This window comes from Somniosus microcephalus, chromosome 11 (genome assembly GCF_052327205.1).
Source record: "Somniosus microcephalus isolate GS21.2 chromosome 11, FLI_Smic_1.0, whole genome shotgun sequence".
NCBI lineage: Eukaryota > Metazoa > Chordata > Chondrichthyes > Squaliformes > Somniosidae > Somniosus > Somniosus microcephalus.
Window position 1 is genome coordinate 18864967 of NC_140997.1, and position 23316 is coordinate 18888282.

Sequence of the window (23316 nt, forward strand, 5' to 3'; positions counted from 1 at the left end):
AAGGTGGGAAGTTTCTTACGCTCCAGCAGTGACACCCCCTCGCCTCGATGAGCAGTCTAAAGTGATCAAGCTTCACTTTAGCAGTTACCTGAATTTTTATGATTTTCAACTCATATTGGCAATATCCTGTACTCAAATGAATAATTCAACATCACCAGCTTCTTGATTTGATTAGATAAAATTCTTTAGGATAGCACCATTGTCTTATAGTTGTGACATTTTTCACTTTAGTGACGTTATTGCAATAGATATCTAACTGCTTCTTGTGCACAAGAGCATTAAAACAAGCAAACAATTTCACAACCACCAAAAGGTTAGCTTAAGTTATCAGAGTTAAACAATAAAGAGAGCCAAAACCCTGGACTAGAAGATCAAACAGTAATATTGTTCTTCTATCCAGTAAATATTTGGAGAATGGACCAGGTTTTGCCTGGTTTATCATGCTCAGCTCTTCTTAGGCAGTCGCTCAGAACCGAGGATGACTTGCTTCCACATTAAAAATGAGTTCTCAGGTGACTGATGAGTCCAATGCGGGACCTACAGTCTCTGTCAGAGGTGGGGCAGACGGTGGTTGAAGGGGTGGGTGGGTGGGGTGCTTGGGTTGACGTGCGCTCCTTGCGCTTGACTTCCGCTTGTTCCTGGCGAAGAGACTCGAGGTATTTGGCGCCTTCCCGGATGCTTCTCCTCCACTTTGTGCGGTCTTGGGCCAGGGATTCCCAGGTGTCGGTGGGGATGTTACAGCTATGCTGTCACTGGAAGCATGATGCTTTTGCACAAGGGGGGGGGGGGGGGAAGGAAGCGGGGATGGCAGGGAAGAAAGAGAAAGCACTACACCCAGAACTGTACTAGTAAAGGCTTGGAAGCAGCATCAGCCATTTGCCTCCCGACAGCGGAGGAATGTGCATGGCCTGGGAAGACCCAAACAGATGGGCAGTGGAGAAAGAGAGAGAGAGAGTAGGAGAGAACAGAGGGGAAAGAGAAGACCGAGACAATAGAGGCAGAGATTCAACATATCTGGCCACATAACTAGTTTGATTCTTGTGCAGAGAACATGCTAGAATTCCCACATCAATTTATTTTTACTGCACTCAAAATAGCACACAAACAATGCCAACTTTTATCAGCAAAAATGAGAGCCAACTTTTTAAACTGCTTTTTCATTTTTTTTATTTTTTATTATCGAGTTGTACAAGAGTTTACACACTTTCTCAGAACATGTTAGAATACAAAAGAGTACACACTGCTTTCCAGGATACATGGTACCTGCAGATACATATACTGCAGGTCCTATACGGCTATATAGTTATGATGTCTCTGCCATATCTACACACTGACGGACAGTAAAATGCAGTAGAGGATATGGGTGGGGAGAGAGATGAGACTGAAGCATATGGTGAAGCCCCGTCTAATATTGCATTCCATGTGTCAAGAGTTTGGCAAAATCTATATCCCACTAATCAGCACCTCAAAAATACAGAATTATACAAATAGAAGACATTAAATACAGGCAACTACAATCCACATAAAGTACACTTTAATATTTATAAAATCATATATACAGAAACATAATAGAAAGCAATTTCAGAGCTAAAATACAGTTTATACAGTTAACAAAGGCATCAAATGTTTACATGGTTTGTCTTGATTTCTTTACTTGTATTTAATTCAAACAAAGTAAAGTTTAGTAGGGTTAGTATCACTGTGTCCATTCTTAAATATGCGAGATGCTAAAAGTGTTTTACTGCATTTATTTTGTAGAATGATTTTCCGCAATATAAAAAAAAATTAAAAGTTGATTCTGTCGGATGTCAGGCAGCAACATAACCATTGACCCCATGAGCTCTGAATGGCCTTTGCATTTTCAAAATCTGCTAATTTTCTAGCAATCACTGAAGGATTCTGCAAATCAGCCTGGATTAGAAAAAATATACAAAATCCATACCAAATCTTGTGTGCGTGTTCTTGGTATAACTTGATTCTTTAAAAAAAGTTAAAAACTTCTTCCTCCGTACAAAGTGGTTACAGTGGGGTTATCTTCAATACACCAACTGCTCGGGATTTTACATTCAACTACAGGGACATTTTTTCCCATTAGTTGTCATGGAAAAATTCCTCTTAAAAAGGAAATGGGAGGCAATCTTTAATTAGCAAGTGCTATAAGCCGTCTACTTTCACAGACATTGCCTGTACTGCACAGGCGGTGCCTGTGTTGACCAGTTAAGGGAACTCACGATTTTATAAATGGAATTTCTATCTCGCAAATGTGAGGATATAAAACCCCCACCTAAAATGGTAGAGGGATTGGGATTAATGTGACAATAATTGTCTTATGTAGCTCAATATCTACAATAGTTATACCTGCAATGTATAATGAACCAATATTAATTTCAGTGCAAGGTTCCTTTGCATTCTTCAGCATCAAAATTGCCACCAATGGGTAACAAGAATGCTAAACTGTCACCTTGGCTCAGTTGGTAGCACACCCGCCTCAGGTCAGAAGGTTCTTGGTTCAAGCCCCACAGCATACAACCTAAACTGACAGTTCAGTGCAGTACTGACAGAGCGCTGCATCGCCCGAGGTACCATCCTTCAGGAGACCTGTCTGCCATCTTCAGGTGGATGCAATAGATCCTACAGTATCATTTCAAGAATAGCAGGGAGTTTTCCTGGCGTCCTGCCATCATTTCTCTCTCAAAACATCAAAAGACAGATTAACTGCTTATTCATCTCACTGCTGTTTGTGGGACCTGGCTGTGTGCAAAGTGGCTGCCATGTTTGCCAATCTAACAATAGTGACTATGTTTTAAAGGTACTTCAGTGGTTGGCACTTTGGGACATCCTGAGGAAATAAAAGGCGCCAAATAAATGAAAGCTTTTTCTTCTTTTGACAAAAAATTAGTTTCCGATATGCAAGAACGGAATACTACTTTAAATAAATTTTGCACATATGTGGGTAGAAACTTGGTGACGAAAGGCCACTCAATATTGTGAGTTAAGTACAATCCTGAAACCATGGAAACAAATTTCCACAATTGCCTCCTTTATTTAGAATCCTGCACTGGCTGCCTTGCAAATTGTTCCCAGTCTTAGCCCCTTCTACACTACAGCACAGGGCAGGATGTGTAACAAAGCAGTTCACGTGCAGCTCATTAGTATACATAAAAATGCCGACGAAAAATAAAACTGCTTTCTTTTTCATGATCTGTGCACATTAGGATACCGAAATATGCTGTTAACTGGCAGGCATTTATTCTAGTGCTGATTTTTGCCCATTTTTACCCAGATACACCAGTGTTAAACTGGCTGAGCGTTGGGCTGGATTTGGGTGGTACAATTTCAACCTGGTCTCATTTTGCAATTCTGCATTCAAAGGGCTAATGCAGCAGACACTGGTGATCCTTTTAGTGTTCGAGTACAAACATCTATGGAATGTACATGATCAGCACCATCCTGAACACGACACAATTCACTCAAACTTCCAGGTGAATGACTAAAGGTGATACTTCCGGAAGCCAACAATTTTTCCCCAACCTATCCTTCTCTTTCCTGCCCATCCAAGGGAACTAAAGAAGAACTCGGACACTGCTGAACCCCGAGCTGCTGCACTCCACTGATGACACTCGGACTGTTCTGCATGCACCAGTTCTTCACAATATCTAAGCATACACTTAGCCTAGTAACCTCCAGTTCATTATCTCATTGCGGTTTGTAGGAATTTACTGTGTGCAAATTGGCTGCCACATTTCCTACAACACAACAGTGACTACACGTCAAAAGTACTGCATTGGCTGTAAAGTGCTTTTGGATGACTCGAGGTCGTGAAAAGCACGATATAAATGCAAGTTCTTTCTTCCTTTCTAACCAAATGTTTATGGTGCTTTTAAAAAGAACGTTAATCATATTAGCATCAACTGAGTTGGATAAGAATCCATTCTATTTATCCAACACTTGGTTGGAGGAGGGAGAGAAAAACATGGAAGGTGGAATTCTTGGAGCTCAAGCCTCATCTGTACAATCTAGTTCCAAGATCAGTTTGAAGTTAAATAACCATTCATCTACGCTATCCGTGCCTCTCTGTGTATTAAAAACCTGAAATTAGAATCCCCTCAGTATTTTCCGCCAGTGGAAAAGATCAATTCGGCAAGTCTTCTCTTCACAACTTAGACCGCTATGCCCCAGAATCACTCATCACTTTTCTCTGAACATTCTCCAATACATCAATGTCCACTGCAAACGGAACTGCCTATGATATTCCAACCGTGGCTTTATCAACGCGTTTACAGAGTTAAAATAATGTTTGGTTTATAATTCAAAGCTTTGAGATACATGCCAGTTCTTGATTAGCGCTGTTGATAATCTCTAACTGGATTCCTTCAATGAACAGTTGAAATACAACTTGCTTCCCTCCGACAGATTTTTAAAAAAATGACTGGAGTTCCATTGTGATACTTCCGAGATCAAACAGTGGTTAGAATCCCATCTGTGACTGCATTAAATTGGCCATTTCGGCAATGTGGACACAAATCCTGATGACATTTGTATTTTCAATCCTCAAGTTTAGTTAACTGGATTAACAAGATGATGTAATTCATACCAAAAATAATTGCAGAATAGCTTAAAATAATCTGGTTTTGACCTAAAATCAGACCTTCGAGAGGTGACAGAATGGGAGTTGAATTGAAAGAGCAGTGTTGGACCATACTGTGCAAGAGGCATTGCAACATGCCAGCAGCTGGCACATACAAATCGAATTTCAAAAAAGTGGCAATTTATTCAAATGTCGGGCAAAGGCATGCAATACAGTAAATGAAAGCTAGCAAAATGTTGTGCGAAGCGATGCACAATGCAGATGATGAGATTTCAACGATGTTCAACTGTTTATTTGAGCAAAACAATCTATAATTGGAATCTGCTGCTCAGAAGTTAAGTACTATGGGAAAACAGTTTATACAGTTTAAAAGATCTTACTTCACGCTCTGAAGCAGAATTTCTGCAGATGCTCTCCTGCTGATCACCCACTGTAGCTTCAGTGAAACGGCGTAAACTGCCCTTTATACCGATTCTACAGGGTTGCCATTGATCTTGCGGTGGAAGGTCCGAAGAACTCTCATGGAATATCTACCCCCATGTCCTATTGGCTCATCAGTCATTACCAGCTGAAGTTAGGTGGACTATTGCAGGGACAAAGATCTCCGGGGGGGGGGGAAGGAAAAAAAAAAGTACATGGGCATAAAAGGAAGAGAAATTTCAAATCAGACAGCAGGGAGGTCAGATTACTACAATGAGAATCAGCTATCTTAAAAACAGCCAATACTGCAAATATTCTGCTACAAAACTGTCTGCCTCAGATAAGTCAGACACAGACCAACAGTGCAATGCTAGTATTGCATCAGAAATGAAATCAATTCACAACATACCAGGGAAGGCAACTGAAAAAGCTGCTATACGACAACAAAAGGGTTAGGCAACAGATCAGTATTAGATACTGAGCAAGTATGTGGCAATCCATCTATCTTTGCCATAACAAAAAATACCATCATGAAGAGCGAGTCTTTAAGCCCTAAACTTGCTTTTCATGTCATTTCAGTTTTATGCAAATACCTTCATAAACAAGAATGAAGCCAAGGAAGACCAACACAGCGTAATGACCACCAAATGAAGCCCCCACTGTAAACAGATTCTTCTGCCAACAAAGCTGGTCCTCCCAAACAGCTTGGACTGTACTGTGTAAAACTAGGACGATTTAAACAGATGGTGCAGCTATTTACTGTTTTAGGCATCAGGAATTGGGGTGGGGGGGGGGGGGGAAAGAAGGAGGTGAGAAAGAGAAGCAGAACACAAAAAATATCCCTGCTGATCCTAAAAGGATCATTTTCCAATTGTATTTCACTCCCAGTGTTAGAAGATGGTTAAGTGCACTTTAAATAAAATACAAATCGTGCAAACCCTAAATACACAAACATACACACACCTGGTTTCTGTACAAATTAATTCCGGCTCGTTTTAAAAACAAACCACATCACACTCTGATGGCCTACTTAAAGACTGAAATGCAAAACCTATGCAACACGATTTTGCATATGCTCATATATAGCCCAAGAGGAAAAGTTACACTGTACAGTGCGATTTATACAAGGATGGCAGTACAGCCACATATAAAAAGGAGCAGGAGGCTGGAAACATGGAATCACAGACAACTTTGTGGGGGTTTTCTCAGCACATCCTACAACTGACTGGCCACAGAATTTCCATCGGGATGACCACTGTGTTTGGTTATCACCACAGAAACGAGGAGGAAGCAGACAATTATGCATCAAGGCCAACATTAAATACCATTTCACTTTAAAAGTTTTATTTATGCGATAGATTCCACACTTTCAGTAGGCTAAGCAAAAAGGCATGGCTACTTGGGAATTTTAAAGTGAATTTTGCATAGTTAGACAAATGAGAGACAGATCTTTCAAAATTTATTCTAAGATTGAAACAGCGTAGAGGAAAAACTATTTTGAACTAGCTCATTTTACAAGTAGTTGCCCGAGAAGAGGATGCCACATTACAGGATAACCCTTTGACTAAGTCATGAAGAGGAGGACTGAAAAATGGGAAACATTAGTTAAAAAGGAAAATTTCTACCAGAAGACCTGCTCAAAAGATTCGCTTGACTCTACTTCTGACCTGGGTTCTTTACTTCATTTTGCTTCGATATCCCAGGGAATCTCAATTTTATTGTAAAATATTAAATCTAGGAAGAAATCATTAAGGGGGGGGGGGGGGGAGGGGGAGGAGTCAAATTACTACATTTTCCATGCGAAGACTGTAGAAAATCAGTTCAAAAATAAAACTCTGCAAAATATCTTGCTCATTCATTTTAAATTCTGTGTAAATACGTCTTTACATTTCACAGTGGAGATGATAAAATGCAGACACTATCCATGGACAGCTGAAAAAGAATGCACTAACAGATTCTCTGAGAATCGCACTGCGTGGGTTGGCAGGTTTGTAGTTTTCAAATGAATACCGAAACTAAAGCGGACTGGAAATTTCTCGAGTTCTGAAATGGATTGGTGAAAATTGGTTTAAAAAGAGCAAAGCTACATTTATGATACATTAGCCGAAGTACTCAGTGTGTCATTATTGTAACGCCAGCGTTAACCCAGTTCTTTTAAATAGTTTGACACATTTACCCTCGTTATGCATTTACAATAAAAATGCCTCTCAAGTTGTCACCAAATTGCCTCCAATTGACTTCAATCTCAGGTGAAATCAGGCTTCCCAAAATTAACCCACTATTCCAACTCATCATTTCTACTTTCCTTGTAGCAGGGGCGTTTGAACCTATATACAGTGAACATAGCAAGAAAGCAGCTGTGAGAGTCCAAGTGTTGCCGCCTCTTTATTGGTGAAAACCCTACTTACTGCACAGGTTACGTACCATTTATTAGACAATTTAGTACTGAATGTAAGTGTGGTGTTCAAGATAGTGTGCCTAGCGTGGTCAGTAAATTCCAGAGTTAAGTGAAAAGTTGAATTTTCGGAAGGAAGTGATCACGAAAGTGAAATTATATCTAACAGGTTAAAGATCTAACTAGGCATACGTAACAGTGCCAGAGCAAATCAAAAAAAGTGCTTAAAACTACAGGTAGGTCAAAAATGTATATGTAGGAAATTTTTAGTTCTTTCATCTCCAATTTGATCCTGCTCCATTTATCCTTAGGGTGTTGTGCGGTAAGGTATTCAATTAAATCAGATAAACCATCTGGAGGCCAAGTAGAAAAACACGTGCCATTTTGCACCAGTGAAAAGGTTAGCTGAAAGTCCAGATTCCCCAGATCCATGATGGAATTTGAAGGCTTCCTGGGTCACGTCTGATCGATGTGGCTTAGAAACCAGTTGTCTGGTACCACAGGTGGTGCTAAGAAAAATGCAACTGGAGTCTGGGTCACTTATTTCTGTTTTCAGGAAAAGACTCCTCTCGTATGCTCGGTGGCAGCAGACCACTCACTTCAAAACAGCAACTCCACACCGGTGGCTCAGTTCCAAACCCACCGGTGCTACACAAGGGAAGCACAGTCCACTTGGATTAGGATTTCATTTAAAATCTTTACTCTGCCGAGAACCTAGTTGAAATCACAAAAATTCATGTGACAAGCTAAAAGGTTAGTGTGTAATTTTGACCCGTTTTTAGGTACAAAACCATGAGTTTTGAACAGCGCTCCAGATAGCAGAGGCTTCTATCCGTTCATCAAGCTTAAATAACAATTCATATCCGTGAGACATTCTATGAATGTCCTACACATAAGCCAGATATAGCTGTAAAGGAACTTTATGAAAATTATAATAGCTGTCAGTAAGAGAGAGACACACATTCACAATAAAGCAGAACTCCACACTGTACCAAAAACTTCTGCACTGTCGCACTTGGCTGTGAAAGGATTGCAAAACCAATGAAATAAACTGTCAAGCCAGGTCCTTTGCATTACAGTCCCAAATGTCTGGCACATTAGCACTGCTGTAATTGGAGCCATTTTTGTTGCAATTCGCAGCATTGTCCCTGAAAAGCTATAAAGCAAAGGAGGACCAGCATCCACGCTCTCTGCCAAGAGACTTCAGACTCCGGATCCAGTTTGCATTTGGCAGTAGTGAATAGCTGAATTCCAGGGAGGGCTGAAGTCCATGAAGTAGCTTGGATAGACGAGTTAGAAACTTTCCCTGAAACTTTAGTCCATGCAGATTTCCATGCAAGCACCCTTGGGTTATATGCCATTCTGGTACATGGAACTCAACACATTGCAATAGGCTGTTCAGTCGCCCAACTTTCCCATCCAACACAATCAGAAAAGAGGCCTTAGTGCAATGAATGTCTAAAACTATTGCTCACTATGCTTCTGATGTCGGAGCACTTGTATAGAAGTGAAAAGGACACTTAAAAGCACTTCCAAGAAGATGCTGGCAAGCATCAAGCTTTCATGTAAAATCACTGTGATCTCTACTTTATACCCATGACCAGAACTGTTGGCCACTCATGGACACAGTGCTGACGGCAGAGGGAATACCAAGGAGCAACACAAAATCCAATGATGATCTCACTATATCTCTTCACTGCAACATCACATCTTTCAAATTCTCCTGCAGAATAGTGTCTTTCACTGCATGAAACACAAACCGAATGTTTTCCGTGTCGATGGCTGTCGTGAAGTGGTGGAACAGTGGTTTGGTGCGATCTCGTCGCTTGTTGTTGAAGCATTGCACCAGGTATTTTTGTACATCCTCCAGTCTGTGAGGGTCCCCTTCAAAGTTTGGGAAATATTTCTTAATACTGACTGTTTTCACCTTCCCCACAAGCAAGTCCATTTTGTTGAGGAACAAAATAACAGAGACAGAAGAAAACAACTTGTTGTTTACAATCGTCTCGAAGATATTCATCGATTCTACCAGACGGTTTGTCCGCCGGTCTTCCATAAGGACCTGGTCGTATTCGCTGGAGGAAGCCATGAAGAGAATGGATGTAATGCCATCGAAGCACTGAAACCATTTCTGCCGCTGTGATCGTTGGCCACCCACGTCTACCATTTTGAAAGGAATGCCTTTTATGACAAAATCATGCTCCACAATTCCTTTGGTGGCTTTTCTTGCAAGCAGGACATCGTGCCTGCTGGGAAGGTAACTCTGAAATAAAGAAACTGATTAGATCATATTGCAAAACCAGGCATATTGATGACCGTCACAAGTTTTCTTTTACCTTCTCTTTCTTCGCCCCCTCCCCCAAAAAAACCTAAAACATATTCAAAGTGGAGGAACCGCTGGCCCAGCAATATATCAGTTTAAGATGCTTATTTTACAAGCCCACGATCGCAGCAGGCTCGGACTCCAGCACTGGCTGGATACCAGCCAGACATAGGTTTGAGCTTGTTGTTTGCTTTTGAAAGGAGGGGTGGGGGAAGAGAGAGATAGGAAGGGAACTGCTTGCCAGCTGTATTTATTTTCTAAAGGAGACATAGACACACATGCAAGTTTCCATCCCAACCCCCCCCTCCCCCAAATCGGTCCCATGCTACTGTGCTGGTGGCACGTTCTGCATTGGGAAAAAAAAGGATCAGATATCAGTTGCAGTGTTCACTGCAAATTACCGATGTTAAGTAGATTAAATTCGTACAAAGATTTAAAAAGGGGTAAGTGTTTGGTAAATATTTTAAAAAGTGTTCCTCTGCTGTGTTCTGTCCCTCAAACTTTGAACAATTCTGATTTACTTTAAAAAGAATGTGCAACATTTAATCTGAACTGCAGCAATAATTCAAGACACCACTAGTGGCACAGACCGAACTTGAAGCTCAGAAGCTTCAAGTTGAAGTTAACTGAAATTTACTCTAATGTTTCTCGGAGAGTGATTGCAAAGCAATAATCTCATCAAGGGGATCAAAAGCTGGAGTGGTTTGAGGGTTCAGAGTCCAATGAGATTATTGCCATGTGTTTAATTTAACAGAAAGTGCAGTAATATTTTTGATTTCTGCACACAGGTTTTTATTTTTTTATTTTTTTTTAGCTCACACACCCTCTTCCCCCCCCCCCCCAGTATTAACATTAATTTGGTGGGAACAGCTTTGGTCCGCTTCACTGCCGTTGTGATATTAAGCTGCTCCCAAATTGATCCCAATCGGTGCGGAGTTCGTTGATCTCATCTGGCCGCTACAATGCTACAAATTAGGCTGTAAATCTGCTGCAGTAAAAACACATACTATATTCGCAAAGATCGGTAAGCCAGCAATAAGCTGAAGTTACAGTTTAGTAATAATGTGAATAGTGCACTTGTAAAAGTTAATGATAATTACTCAATCTACAGCTTGACTAAGACTATTTAAAAAAAAGCTTTACATAAAAAAACTGCAAATTTCCAGCAGCCAAATCTGTAAATTTCCGTGAGACATAGCAGCAATTTCCAAACCACTGAAGTCTGAGAGTTCCCTAGCTTGTACTTATGATGTGCTGCAAACAGGAAAACTTGGACCCCATTTCCAAATACCTGCAGCAAACTGTGGGCAAATACACCACACAATAAACTGCAAACTGTGCTAGCCAACAGAACTGAAGATTTTTGGAAGGAATGGTGGTGGTTGTGGAGAGCCAAGGAGGAACAGCTGTTGGTTTGTGCAAGTTCTTCAGTTGTAGGTGCACTGCAACAACTGACTACTCTGGGACAGAAGCAAGGCCAAAGAAAAAAATCTGGCATGGATAGTTTTGACCTTTAACATGAAAATTCAAAAACTTCCAACTTCAGCCCAATACCATGTCAAAACAATTGAGGGTGATCATAGCCAGCCAGAGTGTCTTAAATCAGCCCGCAACATTGAAAACATTTGTTAAATGAAGTTCAAAAAGCACAGGCCAAGACAGGGTAGAATTACCACTAAATATTCAGCGGAGAATAAAATGTCCTCCTTCTAGAAGCTCACAGGTGCTGCAAACTGTGCTTTGTAAACAAATGCATTTGAGTGAGGAGCAGAGCAGAGAATTGCCATGAACTTGGAAAGTTTGATTTGAAACAAAGGGTAGCCTCTCCTCTCTTGCCTTTCACTTCTTTCCTCCACCCCCCCCCCCGCCCCACCCCAAACCCACCCCAGTGTTCTTCCTAGCCCAAACATCGAATTGTGGCAGCAATGTTCCTGCTAAGCTGCGTGGCTGTCTGGAGGTCCCGTGCAAGCCGCTCACTGGCTTTTATATGGGAGAAACCGCGCAGGCACGAAAATTTTACTGAGCCACAGAGCCAGTTAAAGGGACCACGCACCAAAAAAAAGGAAACATTGGTAGGCAGGCTCCCACTTAGTTTTTTAAATAGATTTTAAGTTGCAATGAATGCAATTAACAGGCAGTTTGGATGGAACCACCTTGGGCGCACCATGATGAGATTGAGGTTCCCCTTCATATGGTAGAAATACCAAACATCTCAATCTGTGATTTTTCCCACTGATTACTTGATGAGGTGTTAGACACTGAAGAATGCACTAAACTTGTATAAATTTTAAATATACACACAATGTAATCTAGTTTTCCAAATTAGCAAGGGTGAATTCCCTATGTTCTGATTGTTATAGTAAAATAGAATTAACACTCACCAATTGTCCAATCTGGTCAAGGTTATCCAGAAAATACTTCACAGATTCACCCTGTTGGCAGGAAAAAGTAAAAAAAATCAGCTCCAACTTCCAAAATTAACTGGAGTCCATTAACATCAGCTTGCCATTAACTTGCAATATTTCTCTTAAAGCAGTGTGATCTCAGGCCAGGCGCTGAATCACTGTTGATTATACTGAAAGTCCTTTGCACTGGTGAATTAAGAATAGTATAGCAACATCACTGGGAAATTGCTTAATTCTGCAGTTGATATCTAAAGTAAAATATCATTCTCAGATTTCATCCAGAAAACAGACTATAAACCCTAGCCTGAACTGTTACACCAACTCTTCGGTTTAAATTTTATTGCAGTAAAAATAACCGAAGAACAGTTGTTAAACAGTGGATTTACATGTTCGTTTCTGTTCTATAAAAATCCATCTCCTCCTTTCACCCACAGAACTATTGTAAGTTTGCTATCTGTTGTACATCCTACACCTCCGAAGACAGCTGCAGCAAAACATCAGTGTTCCACCGTAGGACCACCTGATTCATCACCAAATGCCCACCATCTCAGAATTTATTTAAACCTACGACCCTTTTAAACTCATATACTGGTTTAAAGAATGAAAACAAATCATGCAACAATCCTGTGAAAACACAAATTCGGCACAAACTTATTTAACTCCACTGTAAATGGCATGTCTGAGAGTTTTGAACCCATCCTAAAAGCACTTCACGAAAAAGTCAGCGCTATTTTGAAAATCCGTGATTTCTACATTAGGCTTGGAGGCACAGCTGAATTTCTTTCCAGAACGACACAAATTTCCCTCAATATATGAATGGGGATTTTGCTACTCAATAACAACTTGTATTTATATAGCACCTTCAACATAGTAAAATGTCCCAAGGCACTTCACAGGAGTATTGAGACACAAAACATTTGACAGCCACACAAGGAGAAATTAGGGCAGCTGACCAAAAGCTTGGTCAAAGAGGTAGGTTTTAAGGAGCGTCTTAAAGGAGGAGAAAGAGGTAGAGAGGCGGAGAGGTTTAGGCAGGGAATTCCAGAGCTTAGGGCCTCGGCAACAGAAGGCACGGCCACCAAAGGTTGAGCGATTATAATCAGGGATGCTCAAGAGGGCAGAATTAGAGGAGCGCAGATATCTCGGGGGGTTGTGGGGCTGAAGGAGATTACAGAGTTAGGGAGGGGTGAGGCCATGGAGGGATTTGAAAACAAGGCTGAGAATTTTGAAATTGAGGTGTTGCTTAACCAGGTTAACCAGGAGTCAATGTAGGTCAGCGAGCACAGGGGTGATGGGTGAACGGGACTTGGTGTGAGTCAAGACACGGGCAGCCGAGTTTTGGATGACCTCAAGTTTAGGTTGGGTAGAATGTGGGAGGCCAGCCAGGAGTGTATTGGAATAGTCAAGTCTAGAGGTAACAAAGGCATGGATGAGGGTTTCAGCAGCGGATGAGCTGAGGCAAGGGCGGAGACGGGCAATGTTAGAGGTGGAAATAGGTGGTCTTAGTTATGCTGAGGACGTGTGGTCGGAAGCTCATTTCAGGGTCAAATATGACACCAAGGTTGTGAACAGTGTGGTTCAGCCTCAGACAGATTTTAGGGAGAGGGATGGAGTCAGTGGCTAGTGAACGGAGTTTGTGGCGGGGAACGAAAACATTTATTCAGGTGGTCAAGGAGCCTAGAACCACACAAACGTATTTGCCAATGTTTTTCACAAGTTGAGTGGAACTAGAGAATAACGCATCTGTCTGACCTTTCCTATTTAATGCAGATAGACAGATGATTAACTCGTGCAGTTAATGGCCCCTGTTACAGTGCCAGTTCAAGTGAAGTGCATTGATCACCACCGACTCATTCGTGCCAGCCAGGCCACATTGTTGCCGGATAATGGCTCTCTATAGGTTTCAGAAGAAATAAGAGTGCCAGCACGTGGCCTGTGCCACTTGGCCTCGCGCATGCTTGCTTACTGCCTGGCCAAGGAAGGTGTGGATGTGAACTTTGACCCATGAGTAGATGGAGAGGTTTTTTTTTATTTATTTCTAGGGTGTTGTGATAGCTTTGGATATGACATTGTTACATAATCCAGCACTTCAGGGCCTCACCACTCCCTACCTCTGCAGACTGCTCCAGCTCTACAACCACACCCCCTCCCCCACCCCAAGAACTCAGCGCTCCTCCGACTCTAACCTGTTGTGCATACCCTCCACCCTTCGACCCACTATTGGTGGCCATGCCTTCAGCCATCTATGCCCCAGGCTCTGGAAATCCCTCCCTAAAACCTGTCGCTGCACCTTCCTTTTCTCCGTTAGGTCCCTGCTAAAACCCACCTCTTTGACCAAGTTCTCCTCTCCCAATATCTCCTCCTTTGGCTCGGTATTCACCTTCGTCTGATTACGCTTCTGTGAAGCGCCTTGAGACGTTTTTCTATGTTTAAGGTGTGATACAATTGCAAGTTTTTGTTGTTGTTGACCCAATTGGATGAGACCTGGCAGTCGAATAGCCAAATTGAAGTGCTCTACACTACAATTTTTGCACTTATTGTAGGTTTGCCATAAATATCCTAGCATGGAAGGTGGCTTCACGATCAGAAAATGGGTCCGATTTGGAAAGCAAGGGAAATTTTAACCAAAATGTAGGTCCTTCGCAGTTAATGTCAGCCTTTCAACGAGAGATCCCGAACATTCCGTTCCGACTCAGGTCGCCTCCCTCACCTCTTTTTCCAGTACATTGCTGACTGTATTAGTGCCACTTCCTGCTCTTATCCCAAACTGAAAATTTCACTAACTTGCTTCCAATTTTCATTGTTCCCTCACCTTCATATGCTCCACCGGAGACTCTTCCCTTCCTCAACTTCTCCATCTACATTTCTAGGGATAGGCTGTCAACCAATATCTACTGTAAATCCACCGACTCCCACAGCTACCATGATTACGCTTCCTCCCACCCCTCTTCCTGCAAGGACTCTATTCCATTCTCTCAGTTTCTCAGTCTCCATCGCAGCTGTTCTGATGATGCCACCTTCCACACCAGTGCTTCCGATAAGTCTTTGCTTTTCCTCAACTGAGGAGTCCCTTCCACTATGGTTGACGAGGCCCTCAACCATGTCCGTTTCATTTCCCGCACTTCTGCTCTCACCCTGCCCTTCACTCACAGAACCACGACAGGTTTCCCCTTGTCCTCGCCTTCCACCCCACCAGCCTCCACATTCAGCAGATCATCCTGTCATTTCCGCCACCTCCAGCGGGATGCCACTATCAAATACATCTTCCTTCTCCCCTCGCAGCATTCCAAAGGGACCATTCCCTCCGCAACACCCTGATCCACTCTTCAATCAACCCCAACACCCGTTCCCACGGCACCTTCCCGTGCAAGCGCAGGAGATTCAACACCTGCCCTTTCACCTCCTCCCTTCCCATCGTCCAGGGCCCCAAACACTCCGTCCAAGTGAAACAGCGATTCACTTGTACTTCTTGCAATTGAGTATACGATATTCACTGCTCACAATGCGGTCTCCCCTACACTGGGGAGACCAAACGCAGACTGGGTGATTGCTTTGCGGAACACCTCCGTTCAATCTGCAAGCGTGACCCTCAGCTTCCGGTCACTTGCCATTTTAATTTTCCATCTCACTCTCACCACGGCCTCCTACGGTGTTCAAATGAAGCTCAATGGAAGCTCTAGGAACAGCACCTCACTGTTTGATTAGGCACTTTACAGCCTTCCGGATTCAACATCGAGTTCAACAATTTCATATTATAACCGCTGCTCCCATTTTCTCAGACAGCAGGTTATGGTAATGGTTCTGCTGTTGTCATTTACAGCGCCTCTGGACCCATCTTTTGTTTCTTTATTTGTCTCATGACCACCCCCTTTTTGCCTTGCACCATCATCCCTTTTGTCATTTCTGCCTTCCACCCCATCACAGCAATTCCCTTTTGTTCTTTCCTCTGCCACTGTACTTGTTTAAAACCTGTTGCATCCCGAACTTTTGCCACTTCTGACGAAAGGCCATCGACTTGAAACGTTAACTCTGTTTCTCTCCCCACAGATGCTGCCTAGCCTGCTAAATATTTCCAGCATTTTGTTTTTATTTCAGATTTCCAGCATCTGCAGTATTTTGCTTTCGATTAAAAAAAGCACCAATGTCCTGTAGTCAAATATTACTGCATCCATCTGCACAGTTCAGAAAGAGACAAGGGGGGGAAAAATTGGGTTGCTTTGCGCCTCCGGTTAAGTGCCCGGGCGCGGTGCCGCCCACACCTCCTGCGAAATTCAGCGGGAGGTTAGCGGCGGCGCTAACCAGTAGCGCCCCGCGGCGCCGGCAATGATGTCATCGCCGTGCGCAGCACCCCACTCGCGATCTTCGGGAGTGTCCCCTGACTTACCGCTGGACACCATGTCCGACAGTCAGGGGGGCCTACCTGCGGCCAGGGAGGCGCGGGGCGGCCATTTTTGTTGCTGGCCGCCTGCCAGCACCAGCCTCATGAATGACCCCCCACCCCCGCTGTGGAGTGCCGGCTGCGCTCCGAGAGCCCGGCACTTTGAGTGCCAGGCTCTTTTGCCGGCACTCCCGATCCACGGGTCCCAGCTGGGCCCCGGGTCGCGCTGCGTAAGGCCCCTCTCCTTTAAGGGGAGGAAGGCCTGCAATACCGCGGCGTGACGTAGTGTGTGGCACTGCGGCACGTAGTGTCGCGATACTGACTTGCTGCGCCCCAAGAGGGATGCGAGGCGCTTCCAGTAGCGCCCCGCTTCCCTCTTGGGGCACAACCATTCAATTTCCGGCACGGGAACGCTAACTTTTCCAGGGAGCTAAAGGCGAAGTTAGCGCCTTAATTTTTAGCCCCAGATGTTTGAGAGATATTGACTATGCCAACCACACTTCCTGCTTTAGATTATAAGGATCGTCTTGGCACCTAAAGGTTTTGCACTCTTTTATCTCACTTACAGCAAAGGGGGCAAGCAAACCTCATGCAGGTAGTGAACACAGATCTCAGAGGAATGCAGACACCAAGGCCCCAAACTCCAAGATGTGATAAAGGTGATTTTAGGATGCTTGGAAACACAATTAGGACAATCATCCATCAGGGCGGGATTGAGAGACCTCGCAGCTGCCCTCGATATTCAGCCTCCAACACGAACACGTGCAGAGTCACAGGAACAGCATGTTTACTGCCAAGCTCTTATCAGCACTTGCCTCTGGGCAAAAAAATAAATCACAAAAGAACTACCTCAAAGCCCCAAGCTCCATACAACCAGTATAGCCTCTTGCCAGAACACAGGTAGGTTCACCTGGCTCTGCCACATGTATAGATGGTTGCCAGCAAAATTATAAACTGGTCTCAGAAGAACTCAAAAATCATTCTTATAATAAATTCCAATAAAACAGCACCGAGAAGTACAGGTGAAAGAACAAGGCTCACAAGTATATGTAACAGAGGGTGGCTATAGCACAGATCACTGTAAACATACTGTACGCACACAATTAATAAAAGCAGTGACCTCTAAAGATTGCAGTCTTTTTTTGATAACTAGAGAAACATTTCTGTGCATTATCTTAAGAGTATTACCAGTCACCAAATCCTACATTCGGTCAATAAAAGTGGTGATATTTTTCTCCACACCATTTTCAGTCTTAATATTTTAAATCTGCTTTATAATTGTGAAGAGCTCTACACTAATTGTTTATTGGCATGAGCTGTACATTTTTCGCATCGACTCCAATACAATCCATTTACTGTATGATGGACTTCTGCTCGCTCTTTCGACAATTACTTAACAAGCGGTTGTAATTATAATAAGGGCTTAACTGCATCAGCAATTGTTTTAGGATAAGCAGACTTGAAGAAATTACTGCTGTTGTAAAAACCTCAGCAAGTGGACATCTCATTTATTCTTGCCATTATGTTCCTTTCAACCAAGTGCAATTAAAACAATAGCTCAATCAGCCAACCAACATTAAGATGAACGATTACTAGTCACACCAGCTACAAGTGGAAAATCTACATCTGTGCGAGATGAGAAAATCGATATAAAGTAATTGGTGAGTTCCTGGAGACTATCAGGTATTCCAACATTACAACAGCTAATCACAGTATCAAGGACCCAATCAGGATATTCCAACAGTCATTAATCATACGCGTTTTGTATTCCTGAGGAGTCAGCTCTGGGGCTGAATCACCAAGCCGTTTGGTTGGTACAATTAACATTTGCCATTTATGCAGACCCACAATAAAAAGGACATCAACTCTTTCGGATTGATTTTAAACCTTCCTGCCTGGCGGAAACAGGGCAGGAGGGCAATTAAAATGGCCTCAGCGGCTTAACTGCACCGGTCCCGCTGCCTTTCCGCAGGTAGCAATCTTAACCTGCTCTTTTCAGCAGGAGAGAGAGAGAGAGAGACCCACAGAAGTGAGTGGGGGGGGGGGGGGGGGGTCTTTAAATATGCAGAGCTGACATCATCGCGGCCCGACTGCAATTTTAACCCAAGGCCTGCACGGGAAATCCTTCGTGGTTTCCCCACCAAGCCACCCTCGTGACAAGGAGCCGGGGCCAGAAGAGACCCAGAAAGGCAAGATCAATTTTATTATTTTGTGTTTCCTTGTGGGCCAGCATGAGCAGGAATGCTCCTCCAGTCCCCACAAGGAAACCTTGGGTCTCCGCTGTCCCAGGCTTGCCTCCCCCTCCCCGACCACGTGCCCTCCTACTCTCCCTTGCTCAAGTGGCGGGGACTGTTCCTTGGGGTCAGTGTTGGCACCCTCGTAATAGTGCTTCCCACTGGGTTCGGATGGGAGACTGATGGGGCCTACGCAGATGAGGTCCGGCAGTTGAATTCTCCCAGGCCTTATTCTGCAGAGGATTGGATGGTTTGCTATCCTCCTAGGCCCCACCGGCATGACTCCTGCCGGAATTAAAATCAGCTCTTCAATTTCTAAAAGGGTTATTTCAATTATGAGCCTTTCCCTTGAATGGGTTAAATGCTCAGTCTTGCTCTGATGTAAAAGACATTTGCTGTTCTGCATAATTACAAAGTCTGGAAAGAGAACACAAGCTCTAGCCATGTTAGAGCTGTTTCACAGTAAATACCCTTGGCCCGCCTCCTCACTATTGTTCCTGCTGTGCCCCAGACAGCGTAGGAGGCCTTGCCTGAAACCTCTAAAAAACACAAAGACTCAATACAACCAACTTAAAACATCTCAATTCAGTCAGAAAGCTCAATCTGGTCCGACAGATGGAAGAACCCTGAAATAAAATAATTACAATTGGCTACAACACTAAACTCTTATCAGTTCAAGGTTAGACTGTTAAAATTTGTGCCGAGTTTATATGCTTTCTTTCCTTGTTACTGCTAATGGGTGGGTGGACAACCTGCCAGTGTGTTTGTGGTCCAGGGATGGCTCTCTGATTTTTCTTCCCTCCACCAGGATCCTGCTCCCATTCAAACTGGCCCATAGCAGCAGGGAGGACATTGGTATTTCATTTGATCTCACTTTGAAAGTTTGAAATATGGACACAACTTTCTACATTTGCCTTCCAGCTACTGGGAACAGTGCCAGCACTGAACAGAGAGAGATCACATCAATGCTCCTCTCTAGCCTGGGTGCCCAGAGCGCTCTCTGTCCCAACAATGCAGTGGCTTCATACTGACAAGCTTTCCATGTTTTAGAAGTACTTGGAGCAAAAAAATAAAATGTGCGCCGTTTTTGTTAAACTTGATTGAGTGTGATATTTCTCTATGTTAAAGGCGCTACATAAATATTTTTAAAATCACAGGTAAATTTGAGCAGTTCATTAAAAAATAGTTGTTACTATCCGAGATAAAGCTTTGCCCGAAATAAAGCTTTGGAGAATGCAACTCCACAGCGTGTTTCGAAGCCTTCTGGAAAATACAATGACTCAATTCCTCACCCTTTGCTTCAACTCTGACAACTACCAGTGTGGACCAAGAAATTCGGCAAAGATTGCTCAGGTGTGATTGGCAAACGCCCAAAAGTGGAGTTGGCTCTTGAAATAAATTAGAACTTTGGGCTACATACCAGATATTTTATAGGAACTGTACAATATTTCTTCCTTCATGCTCTATAAAGTAATAGTGGTAATAGCTGCATGATCACCTCCTGAAATTGGAAGTTTCAACATTAGTGATTTAATTTCTTTAATCATTAACTCAATTACCCCTTTACACAATTTCAAACATACTTGTGAAAAACACACTGTAGTTAAATGATCAAAGGCTGGCTCACTCACCAGTCTCGACTGGATAAAACTCTTAACTTCACATTTTCAACCAGCCAACCAAACACTGACCAACCCAATTTTCCCTTTGTTTTTGATGCAGATCTTTAATAAATGCCTTGTAGTTACTGCGGTTCTGTGGTAATGTGATGTATTTTTATCCAGTGAATACTGTAACATGTACATTGTACAATGTTTGGGGAAAATTGATAGTTGAGTTACTCCAATAAACCAGAGATCCTCGTAATGAGGTTCAATACAAGTCCAAGACCGTTCTATTTTCTTTCCTATATTTCCCACAATCTAAATGTACATGTTGCAGTATTCACTGGATAAAAATACATCACATTACCACAGAACCGCAGTAACTACAAGGCATTTATTTAAGATCGGCATCAAAAACAAAGGGAAAATTATGCAGAGGGTTATCAAGACATGGACTGCCCTACTAGAAACCGTGATGGTAGTGGAATCAGTAACATCTTTTAAAGAAGTGATAAATATTTGAAATAGTAGATGAATGGACTAAGGCGCGATGGGTTGGAAGACCTCCTTTTGTGCTATAAAATTCAATGATTCTATTCAATAATTTGACGGCATAATTTCAGATTCCATGTCACTACCTTTAATATTGTTTCACCAACATCACACTGCTGTTGCTGTGCTAAACTGGCCCTTCATATCACAATAGCCATTAAAAAAAATGTTTAACCATAAATATTCTTAATCACCTCCCTGACTTTTGATGCAGTAATGGAAATCTGCTTTTTTTCCTCCCCAATTTTCCAACACACAATTTCTCCATGTCTTTCACTAGTCTAACCAATAGCCACCACCTGTTTGTTACCTTTGATAGCTCTGCAATTAGCCCCCCTTTGTCGATCAACATTCTGGACCTCAACACCCCTTCCATTTCCAAAACTGCCTTCCTCTTTCATGCCAAGGACTTAACTCCCCCTCAACTGTTAACTCTAAATAAAACTCAAGTCGGTCCAATAACGGAACAGTGCGTCCAAATACAGGGAAGCTCCACCAGCACATCTGCATTTCTGTACAAGAAAAACTCTTGACAGCTGATCCCTCTCAATTTCAGTCTCCAACCTTTATCAAAACCTCTGTCTTTACTTACTTTATTGATATTGGCGTGGTCAGTCCTTCAAACTTTCCTACAAGCTCAAATACACTGATGCATATGTTCATCCTCCTCACCTCTTACCCACTGTGCTGAAACTGACACTTACACCGTTTCCTGCTCTAACGCATTCTCAGGTCCTCAAAACTGTGGAACTCATTACCTTCTTATATTCTTCAAACCATGCTACTACCCAATTTACTTACTGTTTTATTTAGTCATTCCAGCTTTGCTGGTGTCTTGTACCATGAGCCTTCTTCCTTCTTAAAGTAAAATATTACTATAAGTAATAAAACTGAGCCTTAATGAGGGATACATACCAAATAATATTTTCACTTTCTATTTTGGTCTCATCAGACCATAAACCAATTCCAACCAGGGAAGCAACTCTCTGGCCTACACCAAAGTCACGCTTACCTGACCACTTGGAAATGAGGGTTCCAGTGACAACACACCCTTCTGATTCTGTACCCTCTTCTCCCTACAGATCCAGAAAATGTCAAGGGATTGAATCTGCATCCTTCACCCCATAGCAGTACTTGGCAAGAATTTAACCATGGTGTTTTCCCTCCCAAGCTCATGCAGGTCATCAAAATTGCTCACTTGAATTATTTACTTTGTAGCACAACCAAACACATTTAAGTATTCTCTCAACATGTAGCAAACAATTCCATTAGATCACCATCTTGACTAAGATTTTAAGACTGTGAAAATCTGAATTTCCCCATCACTGTAAGGAACACATTCCACCAGGCTTTTTATTCCCTCGGCACAATGCACCAATTTGATTCAGACACACAGCCTAACAATCGTTTACTAGAGAGAACAAAATCATGTTGCCTTTCTTTGAAACCAAGGACACCTGCAGGTTCAATCATCTGGCATAAAGTAGATTTCTCTGCAATTTACAGAAATGTGATGCTCTACTTTATGGTCATGCTACCTTTTCATTGACAGAACCATCAGTTAATGGCATGCCACTTACTATAGCATTTACAGGCACCATACTGAGCACCAATGTTCCCTCGGCAGCTCCCGCCCAGCTGGCTCACCGGCTTTTAAATCGGAAAAACCACACACCCAAAACAAAATTAAAGGGAACACTGCCGAGCACCCATCCAACTTTTCAAACAACAAACTTTAGAAACTGGGTTGCTGCACAAACAATTGTATACGTCCTCCTTCTCTTATTCTTAGGCAGTCGCTCGGAACCGAGGATGACTTGCTTCCACAGTAAAAATGAGTTTGCAGGTGACTGATGAGTCCAATGTGGGACCTACAGTCTCTGTCACAGGTGGGGCAGATGGTGGTTGAAGGGGCGGGTGGGTGGGGTGCTTGGGTTGACGTGCGCTCCTTCTGCTGCCTGCGCTTGGCTTCCGCTTGTTCCCGGCGAAGAGACTCGAGGTGTTCGGCGCCTTCCCGGATGCTTCGCCTCCACTTTGTGCGGTCTTGGGCCAGGGATTCCCAGGTGTCGGTGGGGATGTTACACTTTTTCAAGGAGGCTTTGAGGGTGTCCTTGAAGCGTTTCCTCTGCCCACCTGGGGCTCTCGTGCCGTGCCGGAGCTCCGGGTAGAGCGCTTGTTTTGGGAGTCTCGTATCGGGCATGCGGACAATATGACCCGTCCATCGGAGCTGATCGAGCGTGGTCAAAGCTTTGATGCTGGGGATGTTGGCCTGAGCAAGAACACTGACGTTGGTGCGCCTATCCTGCCAATGGATTTGCAGGATCTTGCTGAGGCAGCGTTGGTGGTACCTCTCCAGTGCTTTGAGGTGCCTGCTGTACATGGTCCATGTCTGAGGCATACAGCAGGGCGGGTATCAC

At 43.1% G+C, this 23316-nt stretch overlaps 1 protein-coding gene across 1 annotated transcript in view; it reads right to left on the bottom strand.

The window, feature by feature from the left end:
* Positions 1-1150: 1150 nt before the first annotated feature.
* Positions 1151-23316, bottom strand: part of gna12a (guanine nucleotide binding protein (G protein) alpha 12a) — a 106392-nt gene continuing 84226 nt past the window's right edge. The window contains exons 3-4 of the mRNA XM_086000283.1: positions 12108-12158; positions 1151-9666 (exon numbers count right to left, since the gene is read on the bottom strand). Coding sequence (XP_085856409.1) covers positions 9097-9666; positions 12108-12158 — 621 coding nt within the window. The 3' untranslated portion in view covers positions 1151-9096. The remainder of the gene's footprint in view (positions 9667-12107; positions 12159-23316) is intronic.